The sequence below is a fragment of the Atractosteus spatula genome, chromosome 3, assembly GCF_055471065.1.
Source record: "Atractosteus spatula isolate fAtrSpa1 chromosome 3, fAtrSpa1.hap1, whole genome shotgun sequence".
In the NCBI taxonomy this organism is placed as follows: domain Eukaryota; kingdom Metazoa; phylum Chordata; class Actinopteri; order Semionotiformes; family Lepisosteidae; genus Atractosteus; species Atractosteus spatula.
The window spans coordinates 62,322,706-62,348,561 of NC_142708.1; the positions used below are offsets into that span (position 1 = coordinate 62,322,706).

At 46.7% G+C, this 25,856-nt stretch overlaps 2 protein-coding genes across 4 annotated transcripts; one reads left to right on the plus strand and one right to left on the minus strand.

Moving 5' to 3' along the window:
- The first annotated feature begins 110 nt into the window (after window positions 1–110).
- nadk2 (NAD kinase 2, mitochondrial) lies at window positions 111–13,716 on the plus strand. Of its 3 annotated transcripts, none has more exons than XM_088912193.1 (13): window positions 111–575; window positions 846–1,083; window positions 2,881–2,969; window positions 3,929–4,017; window positions 4,959–5,040; window positions 5,358–5,441; window positions 6,048–6,184; window positions 6,516–6,603; window positions 7,254–7,349; window positions 8,397–8,452; window positions 8,535–8,588; window positions 9,134–9,257; window positions 9,782–13,716. In XM_088912193.1, exons 2-13 carry the CDS (start codon window positions 880–882, stop codon window positions 9,918–9,920), a joined length of 1,242 nt encoding a protein of 413 aa, XP_088768319.1. In that variant the 5' UTR covers window positions 111–575; window positions 846–879; the 3' UTR covers window positions 9,921–13,716. The 3 variants fall into 3 exon arrangements, with proteins under 3 accessions (XP_088768319.1, XP_088768318.1, XP_088768320.1); XM_088912192.1 differs by having other exon boundaries at window positions 114–575; window positions 7,206–7,349; XM_088912194.1 differs by lacking the exon at window positions 846–1,083 and having other exon boundaries at window positions 388–575; window positions 7,206–7,349.
- Window positions 13,717–14,730: 1,014 nt separating this feature from the next.
- On the minus strand, window positions 14,731–25,405 carry skp2 (S-phase kinase-associated protein 2, E3 ubiquitin protein ligase). Its single transcript, XM_088911646.1, has 10 exons — window positions 25,327–25,405; window positions 22,863–23,098; window positions 22,448–22,559; window positions 21,895–22,038; window positions 20,671–20,805; window positions 20,336–20,434; window positions 19,638–19,768; window positions 19,075–19,126; window positions 18,147–18,254; window positions 14,731–16,942 (listed from the first exon to the last, which is right to left on the minus strand). Exons 1-10 carry the CDS (start codon window positions 25,338–25,340, stop codon window positions 16,729–16,731), a joined length of 1,245 nt encoding a protein of 414 aa, XP_088767772.1. The 5' UTR covers window positions 25,341–25,405; the 3' UTR covers window positions 14,731–16,728.
- Between the last annotated feature and the right edge of the window lie 451 nt (window positions 25,406–25,856).

Sequence of the window (25,856 nt, forward strand, 5' to 3'; positions counted from 1 at the left end):
GCTTTATGAAGGGCATTCAATGGCAGTTACCCGTCTAATGCCTTCCGGCGCTGACGGGGTTAAGCTAGAAAAGTCAGCCGTTGTCTCCGCCTCCTGACCCCGGCCACCTTACGCATCGGAAGATGGCGATTGCTGCATCTGTGGGAGCGTGTGTCCTGGGTTAGCCGGAGGATTTGCTCATTCTCCTCTCCGCCTCCTCCTGTTATGAGAGGAAGTAAAAAATTGCGGAGTACTTTACGGAAAGTACTTATTTAGTGGAAAACGAAAAGCGCGCTCATAAGGAGTTTTTTTTGGTTTGTTTTGAAAGCTTGTGCCGATTTGGAGAAGAATAATACGCCTGCCACTTGTCCCGATTGTGCTAGTAGTTGCACAAGTCATCCAGCATGACCGCCCTTGTGATAACTGCAGCAGTGTACTAGTATTAATAAGCACTAATACTAGCCGTACCAGCACCCGGGCGGACGTGTGCTTCAGCGGGTCGGGGCCGCCTGCCTCTGCCGAGCGGGGCTGCGGGCGCCGTGGACAAGCCGATGACCCGATCTCGCGGTGACAACTGGTTTCCGAAGCTACACAAGGTCTGACTGTTGTCTTAATTTTCAGTTGTTGTTGTTTTTTTATTGTTCAGGGCCTCCTGTTTAAAAACAGGAGCGCTTAGGTGTCTTTATTGGAGATACGGAGCTGATGGGGTGTGCATGGTTGGGGTAGGGCGGTTGCCTAGTTCTCGGTGTCCGTGATATCGCAGCATAAACAAATCTAAAGAACAGTGTAACAAAGCTGGCTTATCAAACCGAAGTCGCACTCGTATCTGTAATCTGGGTATTCATAATTTTATTTTTTACCCCCAGAAAATAGGCGGGCCAGGCGAACGGGCTCCCGAGTATGAGTTACCGCAAGCTGCTGGGCTTTCTCTCCGGCGTGAAGCCTACGGTCTCGTGTGTCCGCGGCGTGTTTAGCGGGGCTTCTCACGGAAGTGCGGGGTTCACGCCAGCCAAAGTGGCCGTCGTGACCAAGACGACGAGATACGAGTTTGAACAGCAGAGGTACCGGTGCGCTGGGCTCTCCGAAGAGGATCTGAAACACTTGGTATGCGTGACGAGGAAAAGGGAAAAAAGGGATAAAATACAAATCATGAGTAGTTTCCTTACTCCAGCTGCTTTTATTCTTAGTTTCTATTTCAGGTATTAGCCCCTGTCCTGGCACTGGAGGGTTGGCTTGTGTGCAGCTTTTAATTCTAGCTCAGCTCTTAATGGGCTGGAATGAAATGAGTTCTCCTGTCTTAAATTGGCCCATTTTACCTGCTTCTCCCAGACTCACACCTGCAGCCGCTTTAAAGAGACCGAGGAAACCAGCAGATACACCTGGCCTCCAGGACCAGGATTGGACAACTCTCTCTTATGGTTTCTGTTGTTACCCTGAGCAGTTTATTAAACAATTAACTTTATCATTTTCTTAGATGTATATAGGATTTACAGTTGGCTACTCAAAATGTTACTTGGAAAACACTTGAGTGTGATAAGAAGTATTGTAGTTACACAGTTAATTGGATCAACTGTACACCCGAGAGCTTAGTTGGAACAAATAAGAAATTTGTGTAGGTGGGCCCTCCAGGAGTCCAGTTTATGACTCCCATTCTAACAGAAGTGTGTTCAGATTTATGGGAAACCTTTCCAGCAAGTTGTCATGTTCAAGGAAATATAGAATGTAGCATTTTCTATGGGCCTTTTGCCTTTGTGCCAGGCCCTTTTGTCACTATAGTAGGGGCTTATTATAAATTACACTCTAGTTAGAGAACTGCCTGCATAGCATGTTCACTAAATACAATAGAATTTTTTTTACAGATTCTGTGTTGCACCGTTGTAAACACCCTTGTGCATTAAACCAGGAGAATCTTTGTGTCATTAATAGTTTTCCATTAGCAAGCACAAGACTGTACACAGCCAAAAATCAGAGGTCTAAACCTTCGCTTTAAATGTTTCAGGAACCTAAGAGAGACCTGTGTTTTCTGAACGTGTCAGATGTTGGAGTGCCAGTGCACTGTGTGATGAGCAGCTCTCTTGCCACACGGTTCTGCTTTAAATGCCCAGTAATAAAAATCACTGCTTTAACTCACGAGCTGTAGGTGCACACCTGAGGCCTTCTGGTAGCACACAGCAGAGAAGATGATCTGGCAAATTTAGTTTGGGTTTCAACGCCCTTTTGGCTATGCAGTCTGAAACACACCCTCAGCAAACACATTAACCGAGTAGAGCTAGTTTAATGGAGATGTTTGCAAATCGAGACTCTTCACTGTTGCTTCAGGGGAATTTGTTAACTTAGGCCCCTGAGGTCTGCCATCCTGGAGGATTTCTCTGTATCTTTCATCCAACAGCTACAGTCAAATCCCGGGGGGAGGGGAATATCAGTTTTAACAAGTTGCTGAGGAAGATATGCGTCTGGAGAACTAAAGTGGCAACGCGCGTACAGCGCCGAGTTTCTAATCAAGAGTTGATGACGCAGCGCGGTGCTGGGATGTGGATCCTTTTTAGTTTGGGAGTGCTGGTCTGCTCTCCTGATGAATCAGATGAACCGAAACAGTGGAGAGAATGTAAAAGAAAAGATTGGTGTTTCTTTCATCATAAGCTCAGTCAGAGCAGCGTGTACACTATTGCTTTTTTCTATAACTTTTTTTAGTAGCTTCTCTATTTGACCCTCAATCCTTTCATGCGTCTTGAAACCTAAACACCTTAAACCTTGAACTGCCTGTTTCCGATTTACTTGCTGGTAGCCATGTTGCTTATTTAGCTTTTTTTTTTGTTAGTGCCGAATTTCCTCCAGCATGTTTTAAAAGCAGAACATTCAAGGTCACGTTTCCGTCTCGTTCTCTCTTTTCCTTCTGTGTAGCTGGCTATGAAGGGCTCCAGCTACTCCGGGCTGCTGGAGCGACACAACATCCACACCCGGAATGTGCAGCATGTCGTGGACAGCCTGCGGTAAGTCGGGGCCCGGTCAGGAAGAGGCTGGAGGGAGGGCGTGATCAGGAGTTGTACCGGTGTAGCGCAGAATCCAGTCAGGATAGCGACTGCCCTTCGTTACCTTTCTCCTGCACTAGAGCAAAAGGACGATGGGTATGGAGATACACGAGTACACAGCGTCGCTGCTGAGCAGTTTATTTTGGGCAGGTGAAATACGCTCCGTTTGTTAAAAGGAGGAACAAGATGAATTTGTATACTATTTTTTTTTTGTCTTGTGACGCATCTCACACAGATTCGATTTGATGTTCCGTGATTGTTACTGCCTTAATTATTATGCCACAACTCATAACCTGTTCAGCCATTGCGGTGTTTTGCACACTGTGTGCACGGTCAAAAAGTTTCAAAAGCACTCGAGAAGGCTGATTGTCCGAAGGCAGATGGGTGAAAACACATTGGAAGCACTTGCTGTTCTCTAGCCCAGTGATGAGGTGTTTGCTCTAGAGCTCTTTCTCTTGGATCACAATGTTATGCTTCTGATTTCCTAGGCATTGAATTTTGTTTCTAGAATACAGCCAGACTTAAATTGAACATAAGACTTTGTGAAACACCTAAACAATTGATAACTTTTACCAAGGGGCCCTGTTTCTTTTATTGAAGAAAATACATTACCCCTAATGAATTTTCCACTAGTCATTCAGAAGGTAAAAACCGTTGGGACTGCTGTGATCCTGCCTGAGCAGCAGCTGAACTGGGTGCTTGCTTCCTGCACAGCTGTGATGTGCGGCATGCCTCTCTCCCCCTCTCAGTTCCTGTTTTTAATGGCGACTTGTGAACTGGGAGACAGATATGCCCTGCTGTGAAATTGGCGGCTCTCTGCTCCTCTGCATGTCCAAATTCGGATGTGATTTTTGGCAGTGCTGCGGGTTCAAACCCTTAGATTCCAGCGAATGCTATTTTTGTTTCCCTGGGTGGCACAGGAAAGAGGGGATGGAGGTGCGGGTGGTGAAGAGGAGGGAGTATGACGAAGAGACGGTCCGATGGGCAGACGCCATCGTATCCGCCGGGGGTGAGTCGTTATTGCAGCCTTCCATTTTCACAGTTAGGAGGGCTTGGAGCAGATCAGGCTTACTTTACTCCTGCTTTACTCAGGGGCTTACTTTGGCACCTGCAAGCAGAGTACTTCAAGGAACCCCTGCGAGACCTTGTCGATCTTCCCACGGTCCAGTGGACTGGGCTTACAAGCCAGGCCTGTCGAGGTTAAAGCAGAATGTGGGCCGGGACTGTGTCAGTCAGAATTGTTTGTGTGCGAGCTGGGCCTTCGAGTTACAGACGCTCTAGAAAGAGGGCGACCTCTGCTGGCATTTATAACTGCCATGCCCCTGTCCCTGCCTTATCGATTTTTCAAAAAAAGGTTCATGGGAAGTTACACTTTGTACTGCTGCAGCTTTTTAAAATAATTTTTCCCAGCTTTTAAACAGACGTTGTGGTGTAAGGATTCATGTTGCTGGAAACTCATTCAGTTTTCCTTCCTGCTGTGTGTGAACGTGATCCATCCGCACGTTTTCATGGCTTGCTAAGAGGCCTTATGGAGGCGGCCCTTGCAGATTCTCCAGGTGGAAAATGGTTTGGGGGTTAATAATCGAATGTGACACATGGGTGGAGACAAACCCGTCGTGCGTGTTCGGATGAGCCTGATGAACATGAAGCGGTAATTCGTGTTGCTCCAGGTTGTCCCTCTACAGAGCTATACAGGGTCACCCTATATGAGGACAGCAGGTGTGCAATAGTGCTTAAGGCTCAAGACTAGGGGGTTGTGGGTTTGTGCTTAATAATCAAGTTAGTGAGACGCTGCTGTTGTACCTTTGATCAAGCACTCCGATAGCTTCAGTAACTCGTCCTGGTGTATACATGTGAATATCTTGAGAGTTTCTCTACTTGCTCATCAGGCTCAGTGTAGGATGAAAATCTCTGTCAGGCTACGCTGACCACACTGCACTTCCCTGACAGGAGATGGCACCATGCTGCTGGTGGCCAGTAAAGTCCTGGACAAGCACAAGCCAGTGTTGGGAGTGAACACTGACCCTGAAAGGTAACTTTTTCTTCCTCTCTGAGGAATGGGCTGGCATGACAAAAATGTCTGAAATGCACTGCAGTAGATGTCTGGAGAGACAGGAAACTGCCCATGTCCTAATCACTTATCAAGTTATCAAGCTTTCTTTTTCTGGAGAGCTTTTGAAGAGTATGAAATAGGATTTTTTTTCAACATTTAAAAAAAAAAATATGCTTGGGTTTTTAGATGTGTATAAACAAAGTCATGCTGATGTGCTTTCCAGACTAGTCTGGTGTGGTTGAGTAACAGCAAATGAACAAAGTGTGCATACTGTATGCAGGTATTTTCTGTTGCAGGTCAGAGGGACATTTGTGCTTGCCTGTGCGCTACACTCACTCTTTCCCAGAAGCACTTCAGAAGCTGAAGCTTGGTGAATTCAGGTCAGCATCCTTCTCTCGCTCACTCACAGTGAGGGATAAGAGTTAAAGAAGGGAGATATACTGTAGATTCTGTCTGCTCTCTGCATCCTTACTTCATTTCATTTATCAGGATTTTAGGTTCTCTGAAACCCGTCTTCACATCAAGGTACACCTCCGTGTAGTTATTTGCTTTTCTGGACTTGGTTAATTGGTCCAGTTCTACTTGTTTCAGTTTTTGTAAATGATGTCAACAATCTGATTAAGGCTGTTAAGTTGAGACAAGATCTTTAAAGTGACTTTACCCCCCAGGAAGCCCACTTTGAACCATTGTGCATCACTAAAAATGTTAAAAACAATTTTAGTGCAAGCTGATATTCCCTGTCCTTTGCCTCACCTGTGAGTAGCTTTCAGTGGTATGGCCTGACTCTCTATGTGGAAGCCTGTTTTAGCGGTTCACCTGACTGCTACTTGTTCACGAAAAGATGAGTCTCATGTAGAGCACTCACAACAGCTGTACTTTGTTCAGTTTTCTCCAGTTAGTCAGTATTTCCCCTGGTACTCCAGTAGGTGTTAAGAAGTGGGAATACCTAGGAGTTGTTCTTACAGCTTAGTCTTGGCTCTCCGCAGGTGGCAGTGGCGTCAGAGGATCCGGATCTACCTGGAGGGGACCGGAATCAACCCCACCCCAGTGGACCTGCACGAGCAGCAGCTGAGTCTGGAGCAGCACAACAAGGCTCACCGGACCAGCGCCGGCTCCGGCCTCAGTACGGCACAGTACTGCAACATCTCATGCGCCAGTTTCAGTACCAGCGTCAACTGCAGTACAACAGTGCTGTAACATCACACCGCACCAAATTCAGTACTGCTCCAGCTGCAGTACCACAGTGCTGTAACATCTCCCTGCACCAAATTCATCGTATAAGCACATACTGTATATAAAAAATTGGATAAGCGCAGTGGTGCAATTTGACTAAGGTTCTGTCGGCAGACTGGAGCATGGGATCTGGGTACATTCTCAGTTTTAAGAGTCAAGAATAACTGAAATCTATAACAAATACAGCCTATCGTTATAGCATGTTTTGTCTGACATTGCAGATGAAGAGCCTGAGAGTAAATCAGGTCCACATCTTCTCCCTGTCAGAGGACTCAATGAGGTCTTCATTGGCGAGTCTTTGTCTTCAAGGTACAAAAGCAGAAGGCTGTGCTGTCGTGTATTTGTGAACGTGTGCAACATACTGAAATCTGACTCCCGAGCTTCTGCCTGAAGAGTGTAGCTGGTGTCGATTGGTTGTACTCGTATACAGTATATAATCGCACACCGTCACACGCTGGCCGGGCATACAATACCTGCTGCTCGGAGGCTGAACTCAAAGCTAGAAATTCCCATTTGGATTTGTGCATTGATTTTTTTTATTTGAGGGGGGGAAAAGAAATTTGACCCTTAAGGTTTTTGCATTGTAGAGTTAATTAAATCTACCTTTTGCTGCGCCTTTTTGATAAAAGTTTGGGGGAAGCAGTTTGTGGCACTGGTCGTCCAGAGTGCCGTCAAGATACGGGAGGCTGTAAATTTTCTTCCCAATTTATTCAGACTCTGTGATAAGGCTTTTTAAGTTTCTATAAGGTGAAGAAACTGTATATTTAGCAATGCAGGCTGTTTCTGGTAGTGTATCATTTGGTTTCAGATTGCAGACTGAATTGTTGTTTTTTCTTTGTTTTAACCCCCTGTTTTGCTGGTTTCCTCCCCCCTGCCCTGCCTGCCTGATATGCACTTTCTGTCTTGTGCAGGGCGCGCTTTAAATCCTTCAACACGCGTCTCCCATTCTCGCTTCATAGGGCCTCGTACTACGAGATCTCTGTGGACGACGGGCCCTGGGAGAAGCAGAAGAGCTCTGGTCTCAACGTGTGCACAGGAACAGGCTCCAAAGCATGGTACACAGACCGTCTCGGCCACAGCTGCGTCTGCTTGAGTGGCAAAGCGCTTAAAGTCTCCCGGTAGCGCCGGGGTGGCCAGCCCCAGTGCTGGAGAGCCCCCATCCAGCAGGCCTTACGGATCAGCACTTCCTAAACGCTTAGATCAAGCTCATTTTGACCACACGAGCAGGTGATTCGGTGATATCAAGTAGAGAGTTAGCCATTCCTGACTCAGTGGGCCCGACTCACCCGTGTGTGTCCTCAAGTCTTTACCCAGCGATGAGCTACCTGACTGGGGCTCCTCTGTCAGCGAGAGCATTGCTGCGCTTCACTGGTGCAGTGTCCCCGTGGGGCTACAGGAGCAGTGTCACCTGCATTAGTAATGGGAATCTGCAGCTGCTGCTGTACACTGTTCAGCCATTCTTTTTTTTAGCTGTATTTGGTCAATTTAAAAAAGCAGGCAGAAGATTCGAGAACTCTTTTTATCGTTTGTTTCCCTGTGTGCTATAAAAAGAGGTGGTGTGTGGCTGGGTGAATGCAGACGGCACTGCGCGTGGTTCTCAGTTTAAGTGTTGATGCGTCTCAGGTGTTCTGCCTAGGGGAACTGTGAAATCAATTAAAAACAGCGCTGCCGCTCACCTGTATTGGTACATAATATTTGTTAACCTGTCAGACCTTGTGATTAGCACTGTTCCTGAGTGTGTGGTACACAGAACACCCTTTCTCAGCAGTCTAATTTCAATCTCTTAAAAGAAGGGGTGTCAGTAAAATGTTGGGTGAGCACCAGTTATGGGTTCTGAATCCTAACAGTGCGCCACAATGCTCCTCACTTTGTTTATGGTTGCTTATTCTCACTGTGTAGTTAATGGCGTGCTTTAAAGGTGATAACTAGTCTTGCATTGAATTTGAATTGCTTATTGCATACTTGTAAAATCTGTAGATGCTTAAGAAAGTATGATGCATGTTCTTGCTCACAATTCTTTCAGGACCTCTGCAGCCTGTTGTGTTTGTGTCCCTTTGAAAGGAAATTTGCCTTGTCAGTTTGCTACTGTTTTTTCCGTGTAGGTCCTACAACATTAACAAGCTGGTCACACAAGCAGTGGAAGACGTACTGAAAATCGGTAAGCGAAGAGCACACATCTTGCAAAAGAATGCACTGCACTCCTGAGAGTTTGACCAATTAATGTCTTATTTTGGATTTAGGTAAGACGCAGATTGGGCTAGACATTCCTTTAAATCGGAACTTCATTGAAAAGGGTAAGTTTACAGACTTGCATAGATGAAAGCAGGCCATGTTAAGTATTTTGTTTTATGTTCACCAGCAGGAAGATGAGAGCAGACTACTGTCCATTTCCTTGTACAGAAAGTCAGCCTCTCAGTTAAAGGATCCCAGCATATGGGTCTTGACAGCATGGCTCCAGATTTCTTTGTGAATCCAAGAGATATCAGGAAATAATCTAAAATTACTAAAAAGTAATAGTTATTCTTACTGTTACTTTATCTGGTTTCTGCCTGTCCTTACATTCTTACTGCTGGTTTAGATTTGAAATGCCTGCTGTATTAGGCCTTGAGGAATATTTCATTATGTACTGAGAAGGCAAAAACAAGCCATGTGTGCTTTGGTTTTCCGGGGCTGGAATCTCTCAAAGCAGCTAAACGACAGGATGTGGCACAAACCTGCACAGGCCTCAACATTCCCAAATCTGGAGCGCGTTTGAGTCGGTATTGTTCCGTGCTGCAGTGCGATGTTGAGGGTCCGTTGTACACTGGCAGTGTTGATGAATGTGCTTGCACTCCTTCAGTGACCGACGAGTACAACGAGTCCCTGACCTTCAGCCCGGAGGAGAGCAGGCTGTTCTTCAGCGTGCGGGAGCCCATCGTGAACAGGGTCTTCTCCAGCAGCCGCCAGCGCGGTTTCACTACGAAGTAAGTGCGTCCACGCTCTCGCTGGGCCGCTGCCCCGCCAGCCCCTGCCTGCTGCGCGTGTCCTGAACTGAAAAGTGCTGTCCGCAGTCGGGCCGGGACTGTGTTACATGATTGTGTAACGGCTTTGTTGAGCCTGAATTGGCTGCCTCAGCCAGAATGTCAGAGCTGGCTCAATGTTCAGGGATCCAGGAGCTCAGACTTGACTCTAAAATCTTCTTACCTAAGACTGTGGATATTTTGGCACCTCCCAAGGCTCAAGTGTGCAGTTCAGAGGCACTCCCCAATAATCTGCCGACTTCTGAGTCCGTTTTTCGTCAGGTTTGGGGAAATATCTGATAAATTACTTTATTTAAACCTGTAGGTACCTTGTCAAGAGCTGCCTGTTACAGGGATATGCTTCTGTCTTTCTCTCTTGAGGGTGTTTTTTGTTTCTGGAGAGGCGCTAGATAAAACACGTCGGAGTGGTCTGTGAGCCGGTGCGACGCTCTTTCTCTCTCTCTCTCTCTCCCGTTTCTCGCGCGCAGGGTGTGTGTGCGCTCCCGCTGCTGGGACGCCTGCATGGTGGTGGACGGCGGCACGTCTTTCGAGTTCAACGACGGGGCGATCGCCACCATCAGCATGGACGCAGACGACGCGCTGCGGACCGTCGTGCTGCGGGACTGAGGGCTGGGGGCCGCAGCGCGATGGGAGCCCTCACACTGCCACCAGGAGGCCGACTCGAGAAGAAAGGGGGTCCGGGGGCCTCCTCTCTTCCCTGCGCACTAGACTGACCGTTACTTCTCGCTCGGTGCCGTGGGCAGACGGGATAGTTTTTTGCTATTTGAAGCGAGGCGTAGACTGAGGTAGCTGAGTGCAGAGGAGGTTTAACGTCTGCGATTCAGACGGTGCTACATTTATTTTTCACTCACTTTTTGGATTATTGCAAACAAATTTTTCTCTGTAGCACCTATTGGGGGGAAACTCATGCTCCTTTTATATATACAGTATAGTGTATATTTTCCACCAGATGTGTTCAAACAGTTCTTCAGGCAGAAAGATGAGACTGTATGAGGCATAATGGATTCCCTTTTTCTTGTGTTTCAACTGCTTATCCGCCTCTAGGTTTGTGTTTATTCATGTTACCGTGTCCTGTATTAGTTCCAGGCTGGCTGCTCTATAAGCTTGAAATTTATTCCTGCAATTTAACATTGCTGCTTTCTGTCTCAGGGTTGTCCACAGTCGCTTCTCTTGAGTTTTGTTTTTCTTCTGCATCTTTATTCTCCCCTTAAAGCCAAAAAAAAGGAAAGAGGACAATGCCAAAGTCTGCTTTGGCAAAGTCTGAACCAGGCTACTGATTTCTGGAGGCCCTTTACAGCTGAAGCTGCTCCCAGTTTCTCAGCTGATGGTACTGCATCCTCTTCCACAGGCTGACTGAACCTCTCCTCTCCTTCTCTTGAAGGCTCACTGCTCACTGCTCACTGCCTTGTCCAGTCGGGAGCCAGTTGATCTGTTTCATTCGAACTCTGCCTGAAGAATTGTTTGAACACGCTTCTAACAGAATCTGAAAAAAAAAATGGATTTGGGCTTTTGCCTGAATGTGTACCGTATGCAAACAAGCCTCGTTATCTTTGTAGGCATCAGAATTAATGCAAAAGATTCCGAAAATCAACTAATTTAGCTCTGCCAGAATATCTGCACTACTGTGACCGTGCCACATTAATTTAGCCCTGTCTAGGTGAGTCGAATTGTAGAGTATTTCACATTCAGAGCATTGGCAGCAGTCTTTGCGGGTGTCTGAGACAGTGCAGCTAATTTCAGAGTCTTAAGTGCCACAGACTGTGTACCGAAGTGGTGAGATCTCGGTGAGGCATGACGGGTCTGGACAAAAATTTGGATTTTTCTGCTTGACCAGCATGCCTTCCGACTCCGTTAAGCAGCACCTCAGATTTCCTGTCTTTTTAGCATGGGCAAGACAACATTTTTATGTATTTTAATATAAGATGAACAGGGGATTTCTCTGGCGTTTTTACAGTCAAACTCGGTTTTAATATGGCAGGTAGTTTGGAAGAAAGGCCATACTTGCAGTCTCCACCTTCTCTTGCAGCAGGGGAATTGGGTGTGTAGGCAATTTCGTGGTGAATTGTTACCAAAAAGGAAGTGGAAAGACTTCTACAGAGTGAGAGAAGGGGACACACAGGGAGTAGATTGCTGTTGCTGCTGCTGCATTTTCATGCTCTCAAGCACTGACCACCGTGAAGCACAGGGAGGAGGCCCTGACCCACAGTACGTCTGCTGTAGGTGACCTTCCAGTAGGGACACCCAGACTGGAGGCAGGGTGGGGCTTGATTTCAGGAACTGCGGGCTCAGATCCATCCCAATTTTGTATGGAGACATTTGTTTTCCCTCGCAGGGCCATTACAGGAGGGCTGTACTGAAAACCCATTTTAATCCTTCCTTCCTCCTTATGCCACGAGTAACTGGAGTAACCGTGAGAATTCAGAGGGGAACAAGATGTGAAGTAATGAAGCAGTATTCCGTTAGGTCTGCACGATCTTGTGAGAACTTGCCAGGCCACTCTTAGAACTAGCTTTACTGGGTTTATATTGTATGATAATTGTCAGTATTTTTCTTTTTTTAAAGTTATAGGCCAAAGAGTGTTCTGAAATATTAGGTGACGGTGAGTGTGTGATGAGATTCACCCAGAATTCCTTCTTAAAAACTTCTAGTTAAAAAGGGATTCCTTCGTCGTTTGTTAGTAGGTCTGTACACGGGGAGATTCCACCAGGACAGCCATTTTAAATCGCGGCTGGTGAACCATTCCCTGATACAATGGTTCCCTGGTCTCCCTAAACTAATAGGTTCAGTCTAGTTCTATGTGACTGATTCTTTCGAAGGCTGTTGTTTATTTAAAATCTTAATGGTCCTGTCAAGTTGAAAAAAGAACAGTGAATAATCTGCTTATTAGCCCAGTAAGAGCACAAAGAAAAAGTATTAAATCTATTGCCTTCTTTGTTGTGAGACCGGGACAAGGGCCAAGCTGGCACTATGTGCAGTACAGGCAGTTTTGTGCTTTAGAAACTGTTATACCCGAATAATGATCCATCAAAAAAGCAACTGTTGCTTTTTGCTAAATACGTAAACTTAAACTTTGCCATTCTCAAGTATTGAAATCCCAGCTGAAATGTAAACCATTTGGCGAGTCTTGTTCAGACTAGCATTACTGACCGCTCATCGGTTTCCAAAGCGCACAAGAAAAACTGATGTTCACCTGCCCTGTTTTGCTTTTTTAAATAGGCCAGGGTGTGTGGATGATTGTATTTTTTCTAACATCCTGTCATCAGCTGCTTGAAATTAGGTTCAGGCTGTTTGCTTTTGTGAAAAGTGATGCACAATCCTCAGCTAATTTTTTTTTGTCCCTTTCCCAATGGATATCATTGGGCATCCCAAACAGCTCATCCTGTGAAATCTCCCGTCTGCAGTTCAAGACAAGCCCACTGAGGTGAGGTGAGGAGCACCAGAGCACTGTTAGCTAAAACCAGTAGGGTTTCTTTCCCCCAATCGCCGCAATCCATCCATTCATTTTCAATCCACTTGATCCAATTCAGGGTGACAGGGAAGCTGGAGCCTTTCCCAGCAATCAACGGGCACAAGGCAGGGCACACGCTGGACATATGCCAGTCCATTGCAGGGTCCGTCGCCACCAGTCCAATTAAATTGGTAATTATACTAGGATGTGTAGAGCTTGTAGGGTGCCAAATGGTGAATGATTGATCGGTGGGTTTAGGTTCAAGCCACGGCTTTTTTAACAGTCGCAGAGAGCTGTTTACAGGGGGCTTGTTCTTCTCTCTGGTGTCCAGTGTACATAAACTGTTTCACAGCTCATAGTTACTCCACCTGTGGTGTTGTTAGAAGATTTTACTTAATTGTCCTTATCAAATGCTGATCAGCCATTGAGGTGCTGTGAGAGCACATGATGAATGGGCAGTAGGGCTGTGTTGTACCCCTGTTGAACCACATTGTGGGTTCAGAGGGCAACACACTTTGTGTACGACACAACCCCAGTGCCTGGACACGCAGGCCACTGGGTGTTGAAAGTGCCTCTTGTTGCTCTTCTCTTTCACTGGTCATGAGGGGTTTGGGACGGTCTGTAGCCCAGGGACTGTTGACTAAGGGTGGCGGTGTATTGTACCCGTTTCTTTCTGTCTTATCCTCATGGGACACTTTTAAAGGGGACACACTATACCTTCCATCTGGAGAAACCATGTACTTAAACCATGCGTTTTTCCAGTTTAAAATTGGGACAGCGGTACACTAAAGTAGGACCCTTGGTAGATTTTTATGTGAAAAACCCTGCAGTGTAACTAGTGCGCTGATCCAGATTGTTGAGGGACAGACACTGCACTGCTTTCTCAAATGTGCTGCTCTTGTGTCGGTTAACATTTGGGGTTTTACAGAATATTAAATATGCATTTAAGTGAACTTGTGTTGATTGGTATTTGTTCATGAATCTCAGTCAGGGTTTTCTGGGTCCGCATTGCGAAACAATGTGTCCAAAACAGTGAGGAGGGCTTGAGTGCTGACCTCCTCCCTCCTCCCGTCTTCAGTCGAAGCTCATCTAGCACCTACAATGAGGAGTGGAAGGTCTTTGTGAGGTCCGCCCAAACTGAACCAACTATAAAGGAGCTCACCCTAGCACACGTTGAGTTCTGCAATCTAGGGTTCGAGCCCGGGTCATATCACTATCTGACTAGGACCCCATTACTGACAGTAGGGTGGGATAAGTCATGTGGGGCCGTCTGATTTCTCATCGGCCTCTGTGGCTTCCTGGGGCACCTCCAAGCAGGTTTAAATAAGGCTGTGTGTGTGTTTGGTGTTTCAAAAGGTTTACCAGAGGATTATTGTTTTCCTGCCAGGACTGCTTTTGGTGGACCAGTAGGTGGCACTCCTCCCTCTGAGGCAGGAATTCCACACCAGTGACCCAGCATGGTCTCAGAGCTTGAGAGACTGGCCCAGCTCACAGAAAGTGCTATTGTACTGATTACTCACACACACCTCTTGGTTTAAGAGCATGCCTGCACACCAGGACTTGGAGCTGGACATGGAGGTAGGGCTGTCTAGGCATCTTGTTAAAGCATTCACCTAGTCTGACAGGACAGGAAACCTGGGCCTGGAATGCTACATTCCTGGCAGCTTTAAAATATCTTAAACTCTGCCTAATTAAGAAATTCATTGATCTAACGAAGCCATTCAGATGCTCAACTAGCATGAGAACCAGAGACTGAAGTTCTCTGGGTCCAGGGTTACAACCTTGTGCACTTAAGAGTGCAACCAAACCTTTCTCTGTCTGGTACAGAATCTCATAAATGCATTAAAAACATTTAAATTATTTTATTTACAATACAAATTTAAAATGGTAGAAGTAGAACCACACAAATACTGCGTGTCTTTAAGAAAATGAATGACAAATGTAACTATTAATCTAAGTTGGTTTTAAAAGAAAAGCTGTACACCTTGTTCTTTGGGTTAAAATGTCTAAGGGTTGGTAGAACAGAGTAAAACTTGACCATGTACTACATCTATCATTCTCAGGACACAAGCGTGCACTTTAAACCAATCTTCTGCCTTGGGGCAGCACAGATGTTGTACTGCAGGTCTGCAGTCAAAAAGGCTTATTTTTTCAGAAAAAAAACGGCGTGAACGCAAAAACTGACCAAATCTAAACATTTCACCTGGGACTGCTGTGGAAACAGGGTCAACTCCGCCATCCTGGATGTTAAAGAAATGACCTCTGCACGACCCTCCCCATGAATTGGCACAGCCAACAGCTTTTCTTGGCATGGCAGCTAACACCAACCTAGTCTGGGAAAGGGTTCCAGGGCACAGCTCCCCTGCATGGTTTATACACAAAACCTCAACTTGATATCTCCAGCACTTCAAACGCAGCAGCAAAACACAAGAGGGTGGGAACGGTGATTTTTGTAAGACGTTTTAAGAAACTATGCTGCAAATGAAAATTTACAGCTCTCTTTAAATCTCGAACACCTACTGAACTGGGAAAAAAATGATTAATTGGTTTACTTAATGCAATAACCATAAGCAATTAGTGAAATTAATAACAGCAGACTATATGACCTTCCAGGACTGGGGTAGTGTACGCCTGTTGCAGGTTTTTTTAGCTCACAATCTTGCTTTTACACAGGGCTCCCCAGTCCTGCTCATGAGATACATAAGGACAGACAGAATTTCTTTTCCCCATCATTTGCAATCACATTGTGCATGAAAATGTGTTTTTTTTTTTAATGGTGGCTGACTTTTTAAAATAATTTCAGTTTCTGGTATTGATACAGAAGGCCACCCCATACATTTTTGAACCAAACAATTCAGGAAGTATTTTTGTCTGTCAAAATAATGAACAAGAGCTCTCTTAATTAATGCGCACTTACGGAGGTTGAGAAAATTCTTAAAACAGTATACTTTGCGAGTACTATAAATACTTGCAAAATAAAGCCTTTTGCCCTGCTGAGGAGAGACAGGCTTGTGTTGGGATTCACTCTTCTTTAGACTGGCCATGGCACTGCTGCACGCAAAACAATGAACTGCAACATCGGCCACAGTAAAAGGGAATTGATTGCTGAAAGAAAGATAAAATTGGGGGAAAGGCTGAGCTGCATTTCTGGCTGATGCACATTCGACCATTCCTGTATAAAAAACACTGCAGAGATCACTAAAGGGGACTTGGTTAAAAGAACACAACATCTTAATTTATCTAATCCACAGTAAAACACTAGGTAAGCCTACTTGTTTCCTTTTACTAAGGGCAGCACATCTTTTTTTGGAATACTAAAATATATTCATTTTCCATTTGTGCTTCCATATGTAATCCTGATGGTCCTGCATAAAATAAAAGGGAAAAACATCAAAATCCAACTTGCCCGTCCACATTCTGACAGCGAGCTGCTGCCCTAGTTAACCCAGCCAACAGGTCCAGCAGTGGGGAAATCACAATCTTCCTTACAAACCCAGTACAGCAAACAACACAATTCATAATGGGAACAAAGGGACTGAGATTTTCCAGCCTGAGCTTGAGCACTGGGTTATGCAAAGTTGCATGTCCACGTGCTGTAACAAGTGGCTGATTTTCACCAAGGTGTCTGCCTGAGGCTTTGACATGTCCATGCTTGCAGTCTGGGACAACGTGGGACAAGGTGTCAGCTGTACAAACACCAGGGCAAATGAGACTGATCTCACCACTTCAAGCATTTACATCAGGAACCAAAAGGGTACAGGATTTCTCTACTCAGGTAGTCAGGGGCTAGAGCTGGGCATCACTGGTCTACCCCACGGGCAGGGGGAACATTTGAAAGAGACGAACTCCGGTGAGAAAGAAGGATGCACCACAGTTTACTCTGGGAGTCGGTCTCGGGTTCCTGCCCACCCCGGATGCTCGCTCGCTCGCTCCTCCTCCGGTTGCCGGGAGCTGCAGTCTTTGCCCCTACACGCCTGGTGGCTGCCTGTAGGCCAGCTGGCAGCGGAGGCCCCACAGGGCCCGGTCCCTCCTGCCCGCCGGGGTGGGCCGGCCGATGGCGGTGAAGCAGCAGCTGTTGACCTTGATGTGTGGGAGGCCCTTCTTCAGGATGGGCAGGTAGGCGTCCTGCACGATGCCGAACACCTCCAGGGTCTTCAAGCCAGGGAACTTCTCCAGCTCGCTGCGGAAGGAGACGGGCAGGGCAGGAAAGGGCACGGTCAGGGAGAAACAAGTACAACCGCGAGGGCGTTTTCAACAGGTACTGTAGACCTTCGGTTTTAACACTGCATTGCGTGAGGAAACGCGCGAGTTTCTTTTGACTCCTTTAATCAAAATGCCTTCAGTTACTGTGGCATCTGTACTGCTACTTAAATACTGACTGTTAAATTCGGTTTAAGTTGCAGATAATAAATGCACTGTTCTAGGTTAAATGGCAATTTGTCTTTTGACCAGCCACGTGTTTAAAAAATATGGCTTGTGGTGTATGGAGCGGACAGGTTCCCCTCACTGCCCTTGCTGCCAATGTAACCAGCTGTTACAGACACTCTTCTACTTCCTGTGTTAACACTGTAACATTGGGGAAGCGACAGTGTGAAATATTGTGCCTGTTCTCGTTTATTCCAGTGATGGCTGAATCAGGACAGTAGAGTGGACATCCAGTCCTGGTCCCAGAGGGCTGGGATGGCTACAGGTTCTCCAGGTCTCTGTACAACAGCAACACCCAAAGAGGGGGAGCTGGGAAATCTGTCCAGTTCAGAATAAGGGGCTGGTTTAGCTCATTAAGAGACGAGCTGGAATGAAAGCCGCAGACACACAGGGCCTCCAGGACAGGGACAGGACTGCCCTGGTGTACTGGATCACAGGCCGCCTGGAGCTACAGTACCGTTCGGCGATAAGGGTGTGACTGGGAATAGCTGCACCTTTGGAAGAGATGAACATTTCTCCCATAATGTTTAATTCAGTTGATATGGCTACATTCTCTCATCAAAACTCAAGATTTGGGGCAAAAGTAAAAAGCTGGCCATCTAAACAATCATGAAGATGCATGTTTAGTAGCTCTCCGAATCGGACGGCCTCAGTGGGAGGCAGAAGCACCTAATTCACAGAGCAGAATATAGCAGCAGCACAGAATACTGGGACTTCAAGATCAACCCCCACAGCTGGGCGGCCCCGCTATCACACACACGCCAAATTTATTTGTTGTGTGTGTCAAAAGCAGCACGCAGTGGATGTGCTGGACTTCTCTTTAGCTTTAAATCCCAGTCTGCCTCCTTGTGCGACACTTACAGACACAAGAACAACCCAAGCTGTCCTGCACTAAGAGGACGAGCTGAAAGGCCTGCGGCGCGGTGCGGACGGGGTTCGCGCCAGAGGCAGGTACTCACACCAGCGCAGCCGGGTGGATCTGATAGCAGCGGCTCAGCGCCAGGTGCTGGAGAGCCGGGAGCTGCTGGAAATACTGGAAGACGTCGGGCGTCAGCAGGACGCTGTCGCTGGAAGGGAAGAACGGGGAGCTGCGTCAGCGGCAGGGAGGCGAAAGAAGGAGACGACCCCTGTGACCCCAGGAGTGACCCGCCCGAGGCCTGCCACCGGCCTGCTGTGGCTCCCACCCTGCTTGTGTAGCGGAGCTGGTTTGGGCACGGTGACATCAGCGCCCTTCCCTGCATGTAGCGGGGACCTCAGCCGCCTGGGCTGAGGGAGGTCTCCTTTAGCTCACTCGGCTGGTTCCCTGTTGTGTTGCGCTGGAGACCCGGGTTCGTGCCCAGGGGTCGGCACTCGTGCCCAGCTTGTTCCAGGGCTCCGCGCTCGTGATATTTGTGTGGAGCGGGGGGGGGGGTTCAATCAGCTGCAGCCTGAGGAACCGTTTTCAAGAAACCCTCCTCATTAAGGACCCCCCTCCGCCCCTGTTGACACTGCACATCAGTTATCACCAGTTTCAAATCATTAAAATCTCCTCAAAGTGCTGCGAGAACAGATCTCCTGTGCAGACTACAGAGGTGACAAGTATCCCTCGTATCCAGTAACCCCTGGAAAGTGTCTGAGGACGACCACACACTGCAGAACATTCCTGGATTACATAAACAGGTTTGGTCTCTCTTTTAAGTGAAGCAAAAGATGCATAATGCTGTCACCCTCCCTTTATTGATCCTTTCTAAAGGAGGCATGGATGGGAAAGAGCTGGGACTTTCCTCATCTCCAGCTTCCACAACGCAATCAGCCCTGTGACGCTAAGGAAGAGATTCAGCAGACAGGTCAGCCCAAAAACGGGAGGCTGAGGCGACACCTGCCATCGCCGTACAGCTGAGCTCTCACCTCAGGTCCAGGTCCGTGAGGTTCAGACACCTTCCCAGCAGGACTTTCACATCTAGCGGAACAAAAGCAAAGAGTCTGCAAGTCAGGAGACGTGACAAACAGTGAAGCTTAACTCTTTTTATACTTCAGTAATTAATGTTGAGGAAACAAACGGTTCATGAACCAACTTAGTGGCCAAGTTAAAGTAAAGTCATGGATTCCAGAAATTCAAAGCAGGGAGTTTTGTCACTAAAGTCTTTGCAGAAATAGTAAGAAAGAAGAAAAAACCTTTGGCCTCATGAGATTCTAGCAGGAGCACAGGGCCAGAAACACAGACCAGAGGGCACAGATTAAATGTACATGGAAGTGTAACTTCCAGAACTGAGAACAGGAGGCGCTTCTTTGCACAAACGGTGGTGGGGGTGTGGAACAAGATGACCAGTCATATCACTGAAGTCGATGCCCTAGATTCTTTCAAGAAACAAATGGATGAGATCCGCCTCGGATCAATTAGCTTCTGAATGGCCTCCACTCGCTTGTAATCCTGTTTTGGGTTCTTCTGTCCATTTTCACTCACTGCTTACCGTCCATTTGCAAGTTGTGCCTGTAGCCACTGAGGTTCAGCCGTGTGACGCTGGCAGGGATGGCGGTGACCAAGGTTTTTATGTGCTCTTTGCTGAAATCAGGACACCAGGAGGCATTCAGCTCTTCAAGCCTGCACGTACAACAAGCACATAACAAGCAGTTCTTAGTGTTAGTGGGAAAACCACAGGGCTCAGGTAATTCGGAGAAATCAGCTTGAGCCAATTCCTGGAAGAATTAACAAGGCAATATCACATCAAACACCCTGATATTGTATTAGAAAATGTCACATAATTATAAATGAAAAAACACAAGCAACTGTCCTTGGGTTAAAAGGTAAGGCTCTGAACTCCCAAACAGAGTTGAGAGTTCAAAACCGACACTCCTTTTCAAAGTGTTGCCCCCTTAAACCACAGATTTGAGGTTTAAATCCGACACTGATATCGCATCCTTAACCCACAGAACGGAGGGTTAGAATCCGACACCGGTATCGCATCCTTAACCCACAGAACGGAGGGTTTGAATCCAAAACCGGAATCGCATCCTTAACACACAGAGTGGAGGGTTTGAATCTTACATCGGGGGGGACCTGCGCCCACAGCCCACTGAATGATAGTGGAACCAGGTTGAGGTCCAGTTTGGGCTTCCCTTCCCGAGAGCGAACATCATTTTGTAGCTGCCGAGTCCCAGACGGTCTCACCTTGTGCAGCCTTCAAGCACCTCTCCCAGGGCCTGGCTCGAGAACGCCGAGCAGCCGGACATGTTCAGCCGCACCAGCTCCGGGTTCTGGGATAACAATCTGCAGGAAGGGGGAGTGAGATGACTCGGGCACATTTGGGCTTTTCAGTTAATTGTCACTTCTTCCAAACTCCACAGGTTCTTAAGGGTAACATTATACACATATATTCATATAATAAACTCCATTATACACACACACAGGCCCACACGTAGTTGTGGGGGATGGAGAAGCCTAAAAAACAAATTCCTTGCTGGCTCTTGCAGGCTGTAATTCATTACAATCCCAAACGCACTCACTGAAGGATGTGATCGGAGAGACCCAACCCTTCCAAACTAAGGTTCTGGAGCCGACAGCAGCGCCTCAGGATTTCTTCCAGCGCAGCGCTGCTCACTGTGCAGTTGGACAAGTCCAAGTGCTGGACACGCAGGGGCCTGCAAAGACCACACAAGAGACACCGTCCAGCAAGCATGAGCCAGCAGTGTGGAGCAGAGGTCACGACTCGAATCCCAGCTGAGACACTGCTGTCCCTTGAGCAAGGAACTTCACCTGAGCTGCTCCAGTAAAATACCCAGCAGAGGGGTGAAAATGTAAGTTGTTCTGGATAAAAGTGTCAGTAAAATAAATCTCCAAAGTGAAGCATGTTAAATAATGCACAAGTACGGGGCAAAATATTTGTACATATGGTCAAAAATACACCTAGATTTTAAAAGCAATAGAGCAATATTAATAACCATTATTTTACAGATTCTCAAAGCACTTTACAGGAAAAAAGTATACTTAATTTTATAATGAAAAAGTATAATAGTTTACAGATGTTTTGAAGAAACCGAATGGTGTGAATGGTTTTAATGCAGACCCATTAGCACATTCTCTTATCATCAGTACATAACGATAAAGACTACAGCAACCTCAGCGAACTGTTCGTGTGTTTCTGTTAAGATTTAAAAATAAGTGTCCCTCAAGTTAAAAATGTCTAGAATACACAATGTTTAAATCAAAGAATTGGCTTCACAGATTTGAAAGAAAAATGATCACTAAATTTTAATATAAAAAAAGACACTACAATTTTATGGTTTACTGATACACTACAGTAAAAGATAGAGTACTGTAATAAGAAGTAGGTTTGAAATGCATTGTGTTATAATTGACACTGCCACCTGGAGCAGAGCAACATATGAATTTGTATATTTGCGCAAGCAAACCGTTACACTGTAGCTAGACTGAACTCCTCGGCTTTTTTGTTGGGAGCTCCCCAGAACTGAAAAATCTCATTAAGCAAATCAGGAAGCAGACAGAAGGACACCCTAAGGATCTAGAGTCAAAACCCCTACCCTGAAAAACGTCCATCAGCTTGGCAGAGACTGGAGGACAGAGGCAGGCATTTACCAAAAGCAGACACACAGCTGCATGCCTCGCACGTTTCAAGAACTGTGTCCTCCAGCAGGGGTACGTAGGGAACGCAGAAGCCTGTGCTGGGGTACTGCAGCGGCAGGGCCAGGGAGAGAGTGGGTCCGACTCACTTTGTGTCAGGAAAAGAGGGCTGTCCTATGAAGGTCCGTGGACAGCGCAGGGCTACCGCTCCCGTGGTCAGAACCTGGCTGAGTGCGCGGTCCAGCTGGGCCTTGCCCTCCAGGTCCACACTGAACCACAGAGACTCGTCAAACCTGAAAGGAACACAGCCGATACCTTAGCCAACAATGGCCTCTGGTTCCCATTAAATCTCATCTCGCATTTCACCATTTCGTTATTATTTCAGTAACAGGGAAGCTCAAACGCTTCTGTCTAGATCTGAGAAGGTTTCATTGAGACCGTACCTCTCGTCAAGCGGGTCTTTTAAAGCATCAAGGGTACCAGACCTTGAAACAAATGAAATGTGTCCCAGTAGGCAAGTGACTGGATCAGCAAAGATAATCCGGGATGATGTGCTGCAGTAAACCCCCAGAAAACCCCATGGCATTCTTGCAAATGAGTCCCAACATTCCCATGCAGTGGAGAGACCCCAGTGTCATGCAGCCCCCCCACCCCCGTACTCCTGTAGCCCTTGGTCCTGGGTTCGAGCAGAGCAGGACTTACGCCAGGCGATGCCAGCGCTTGCACACGCGGGAGGCCCGCAGCAGGTCCCGCAGAGGGAGGCTGTGAAATATTCCCAGCAGGAGCTCGTCTGGCAGGCTGTCCCAGGAGAACCCTGGCGGAGCAAAGAAGGGGGTTTAAGCTTGCTGAGGCTGAAAAGCCAGTTCCCAGGTAGCCATTCGTGCTTGCATTCCAGGTCCCATTCCTCCCACTCCCAGTTGCTAATGACTGACGAGTCCCTGACCCTACCTGCCCAGATGCTCTCTCCCACAGACACTACCCCTGACCCTACCTGCCCAGATGCTCTCTCCCACAGACACTACCCCTGACCCTACCTGCCCAGATTCTCTCTCCCACAGACACTACCCCTGACCCTACCTGCCCAGATTCTCTCCTCTCTCTCTCCCACTAACCCTACCTGTCTGTTCCTTCTTCCTCCAAGGCCTCCTGGCCAAGACAAACACGGCCTCTTCATTCTCCTTCCCCCGGCTTATCCTCTGCTGTTTGCGAGGAGGGGACCAGCTGTGAATGAGGTCCTGAGGGGTGTTTTCATTCTCCATGTCCGACTGGACCCCCTTCTTCCCCTCCTGCGATATGGACAGTGTCCAGTCTGGCAGATTCCCACTCATGGAAGGCAGCTCCCGGAGGTGTCTTCTGCAACATCAACGAGGGAGAAAAACAAGCTAGGAAATATGTTTTTTTTTAAATCTAAATTGGATCACATGTTGAAAGAAAAAGCCTTTTGAGGAGTACAATCATGGCATTCCCAAGCACCCAAAGCCAAGTCGTCGACAGTGTCGTTCTCTTCCATGCTCTCTTTGAGTGGAAGCAGTCAAACTTCGATCTAGACTCGGGACACGAACATCCCACCCACATTTTCATCTACCATCAGACTAACGAAATCTGTCATCCTCCAGCCAGCCCACAAAATACAGTACACAGAGGACTCACAGCCAGCAGGCTTCTGCGGTTTTTAGGTACTGTTCACTTCTTCACACCGCGCTGTGCACAGCAAAAAACTGGGATGAGCTACGGATCCAAAGTTCAAAACAATAAATCGAATGGCAAAATACGCCAACGCACACCAGCACGCAATATTTGCCAACAAACGTACCTACAGAATGTTGTGGCAGAATTCTGAACCTTTGCTCAAATGTATAATGAACATTCACCCACTGGTACAAAGCGTTTTGAGAAAATTCATATTTTAGTCCACTACCAAGCCTGTTATATTCACTAACAACATCCTATTGCAGCGGTCTCCAGCCCTGGTCCTGAAGAGCCCCAATCTACTGTGTTTTTATCCAGCTTTTAAATCATCTGTTACTAAAGGAACCATGATCAATAAGACAGGTTCAATTAGAGTTTTTAGACATCATTTGGAACAATAATCAATATTCTGCAGCCCTCCAGGACCAGTGTTCCCTCTATTTGAACATTACTTGCTTAATTGTTCCAATGCTTAAAGAAGTGTTCCCAATCTTTAAATAACAGACAATTAAGTATGACCTATAAGAATAACTAGTCTGGGGCTCTTAAGGGCTAGGACTGGAGACCCTAACATAACACACTAAAACCTGCTTCACTACTCATGTAGCTCCACATGACAAAATCAGACCTATCCACAACATGCAGATAAGCCAACAACATTTCACAGATGTCCACGTACTTGCAGCATTTTCCACTTTCTGATCGAATTCAGCTGACACCTTTGCGACACCTTTCAAACATCCATTTTCTAAACTGTTTTATGCATTACAGGGTCAGTAAGCAACAGGCACTAAGCGGGGTACAACATGAAACACACTCAGAATTGTTTTTTGCATTGCAACAATAATTGTTCTAATCATTCCTTCTGATTATATTGCGCCTTTCACCCCGCTGGATCCTAAAGCGCTTTACATCCAGGATGTGACCCACTTCCTCCACCACTGAACACGCGGCTACCATCACATGCCAGCCGCTTAACAACACGGCAATCCGACTTCAGAACAGAACTTCAGGTAGATCAAACCAACTAAAAGCCCGGAATGTAATTGAAGTAGAACTGACATCCCCACTCTCACCAGTACTAAGGGATCACAGTCAGGACCTCGGTTTACCGTCTCTTCGGCACTAACCACGAGTCCCTAGTCATTGCATATATGGTAGGACCGATGTTCGCATGATGTACGCAAATGAAAAATATAGGTACATATAAAAAGGTATTTTTAATTAACAACAGTGACTTATAGTACTGTGTAGCCCGCCTTAATGCAAAGCGTCATCGCTTACCCCACATTGCCTTGCTACATATTAAAAACTATTACCCAAATCCCATGCATAAACAACCATTTATTACACAGATGTAATTTTACCTTGCAACACATCAAATGCTTATTGTGATTGAATTGCATTCTTTCACATGTCTTTTGTTCGGGCCGACTGACCCTAACCTGAGAGCGCGCGCTTGCGCGACGACCGTAAAGCAAAGTGGTGCCAAGAGCCGGCGACCCAGTGATGCCGGCAGAAAAAAACAACTGATCCCGTTTTAGATCGACCATCAATGTGTATGCTCCGCTCACATGAGTGCAATATCAAATCAACTTGAAAAACAGCAGCCGTAACCCCTACTGCGTCGCAAACTTGAATTGGACAGGCATATCGGCAAAGTAGCATGTACTGCAAAACACGTTCGTTTTACTACATCGACGCAGATGCAATGATTTACATTCATCCAGTATATATCATATAAGCTCCTAGCCTCGAGCAGTCCTGTTTATTTCCCATGTCTCAGGCAATCATAATCATCACTCATCTCACACCACGTCTACTCTCTTAATAATATCCTGCCCAAAACGAACACGCAAAATCCTTCCAGGGAACCAGGATCTCCCTTTTACCTTTCTTTAGACATGTTCCCTTTGTGTCCGGCAGATTGATCGGAATTCTCAATGTTACTTCCACGCACAAGCAAGCGGGATTATTTTAAACCTCCCGCTTGGTTGCCCGCCTTCGTGCTCGTAATATCGAGCGCTTTGGGAAAACGGGGAAGGAAGTGACTCGTGATTGGTTCTTTCGCACGTCTGCACGCTGCGTGGAAGGAAGACGCGTCGCTGCTCTGCGTAAACAAGGTGACGTCAGAAGCGTCTGGCTGCGCGTTCTGCGCTCACTGTTGCACAAACTGTAGCTCACGCATTCGCGCAATTCGCTGTTTGACTCCCATAGTGAGCCTGAGTTTATATACATAATGATATTATACAGTAGGTTATAGAATATATCTAATGCACTGTGTTATATGCATTATCTAAGAAAAGTTATAAGTTAATGTTTTTTTGACGTCGTCCTCTATGATAGGTTTATTTACATAAACAAATGCACATTTCACTAAGAAACATTTTATCCGCCGCGTCGGAGAACACGCTTGTTTTTT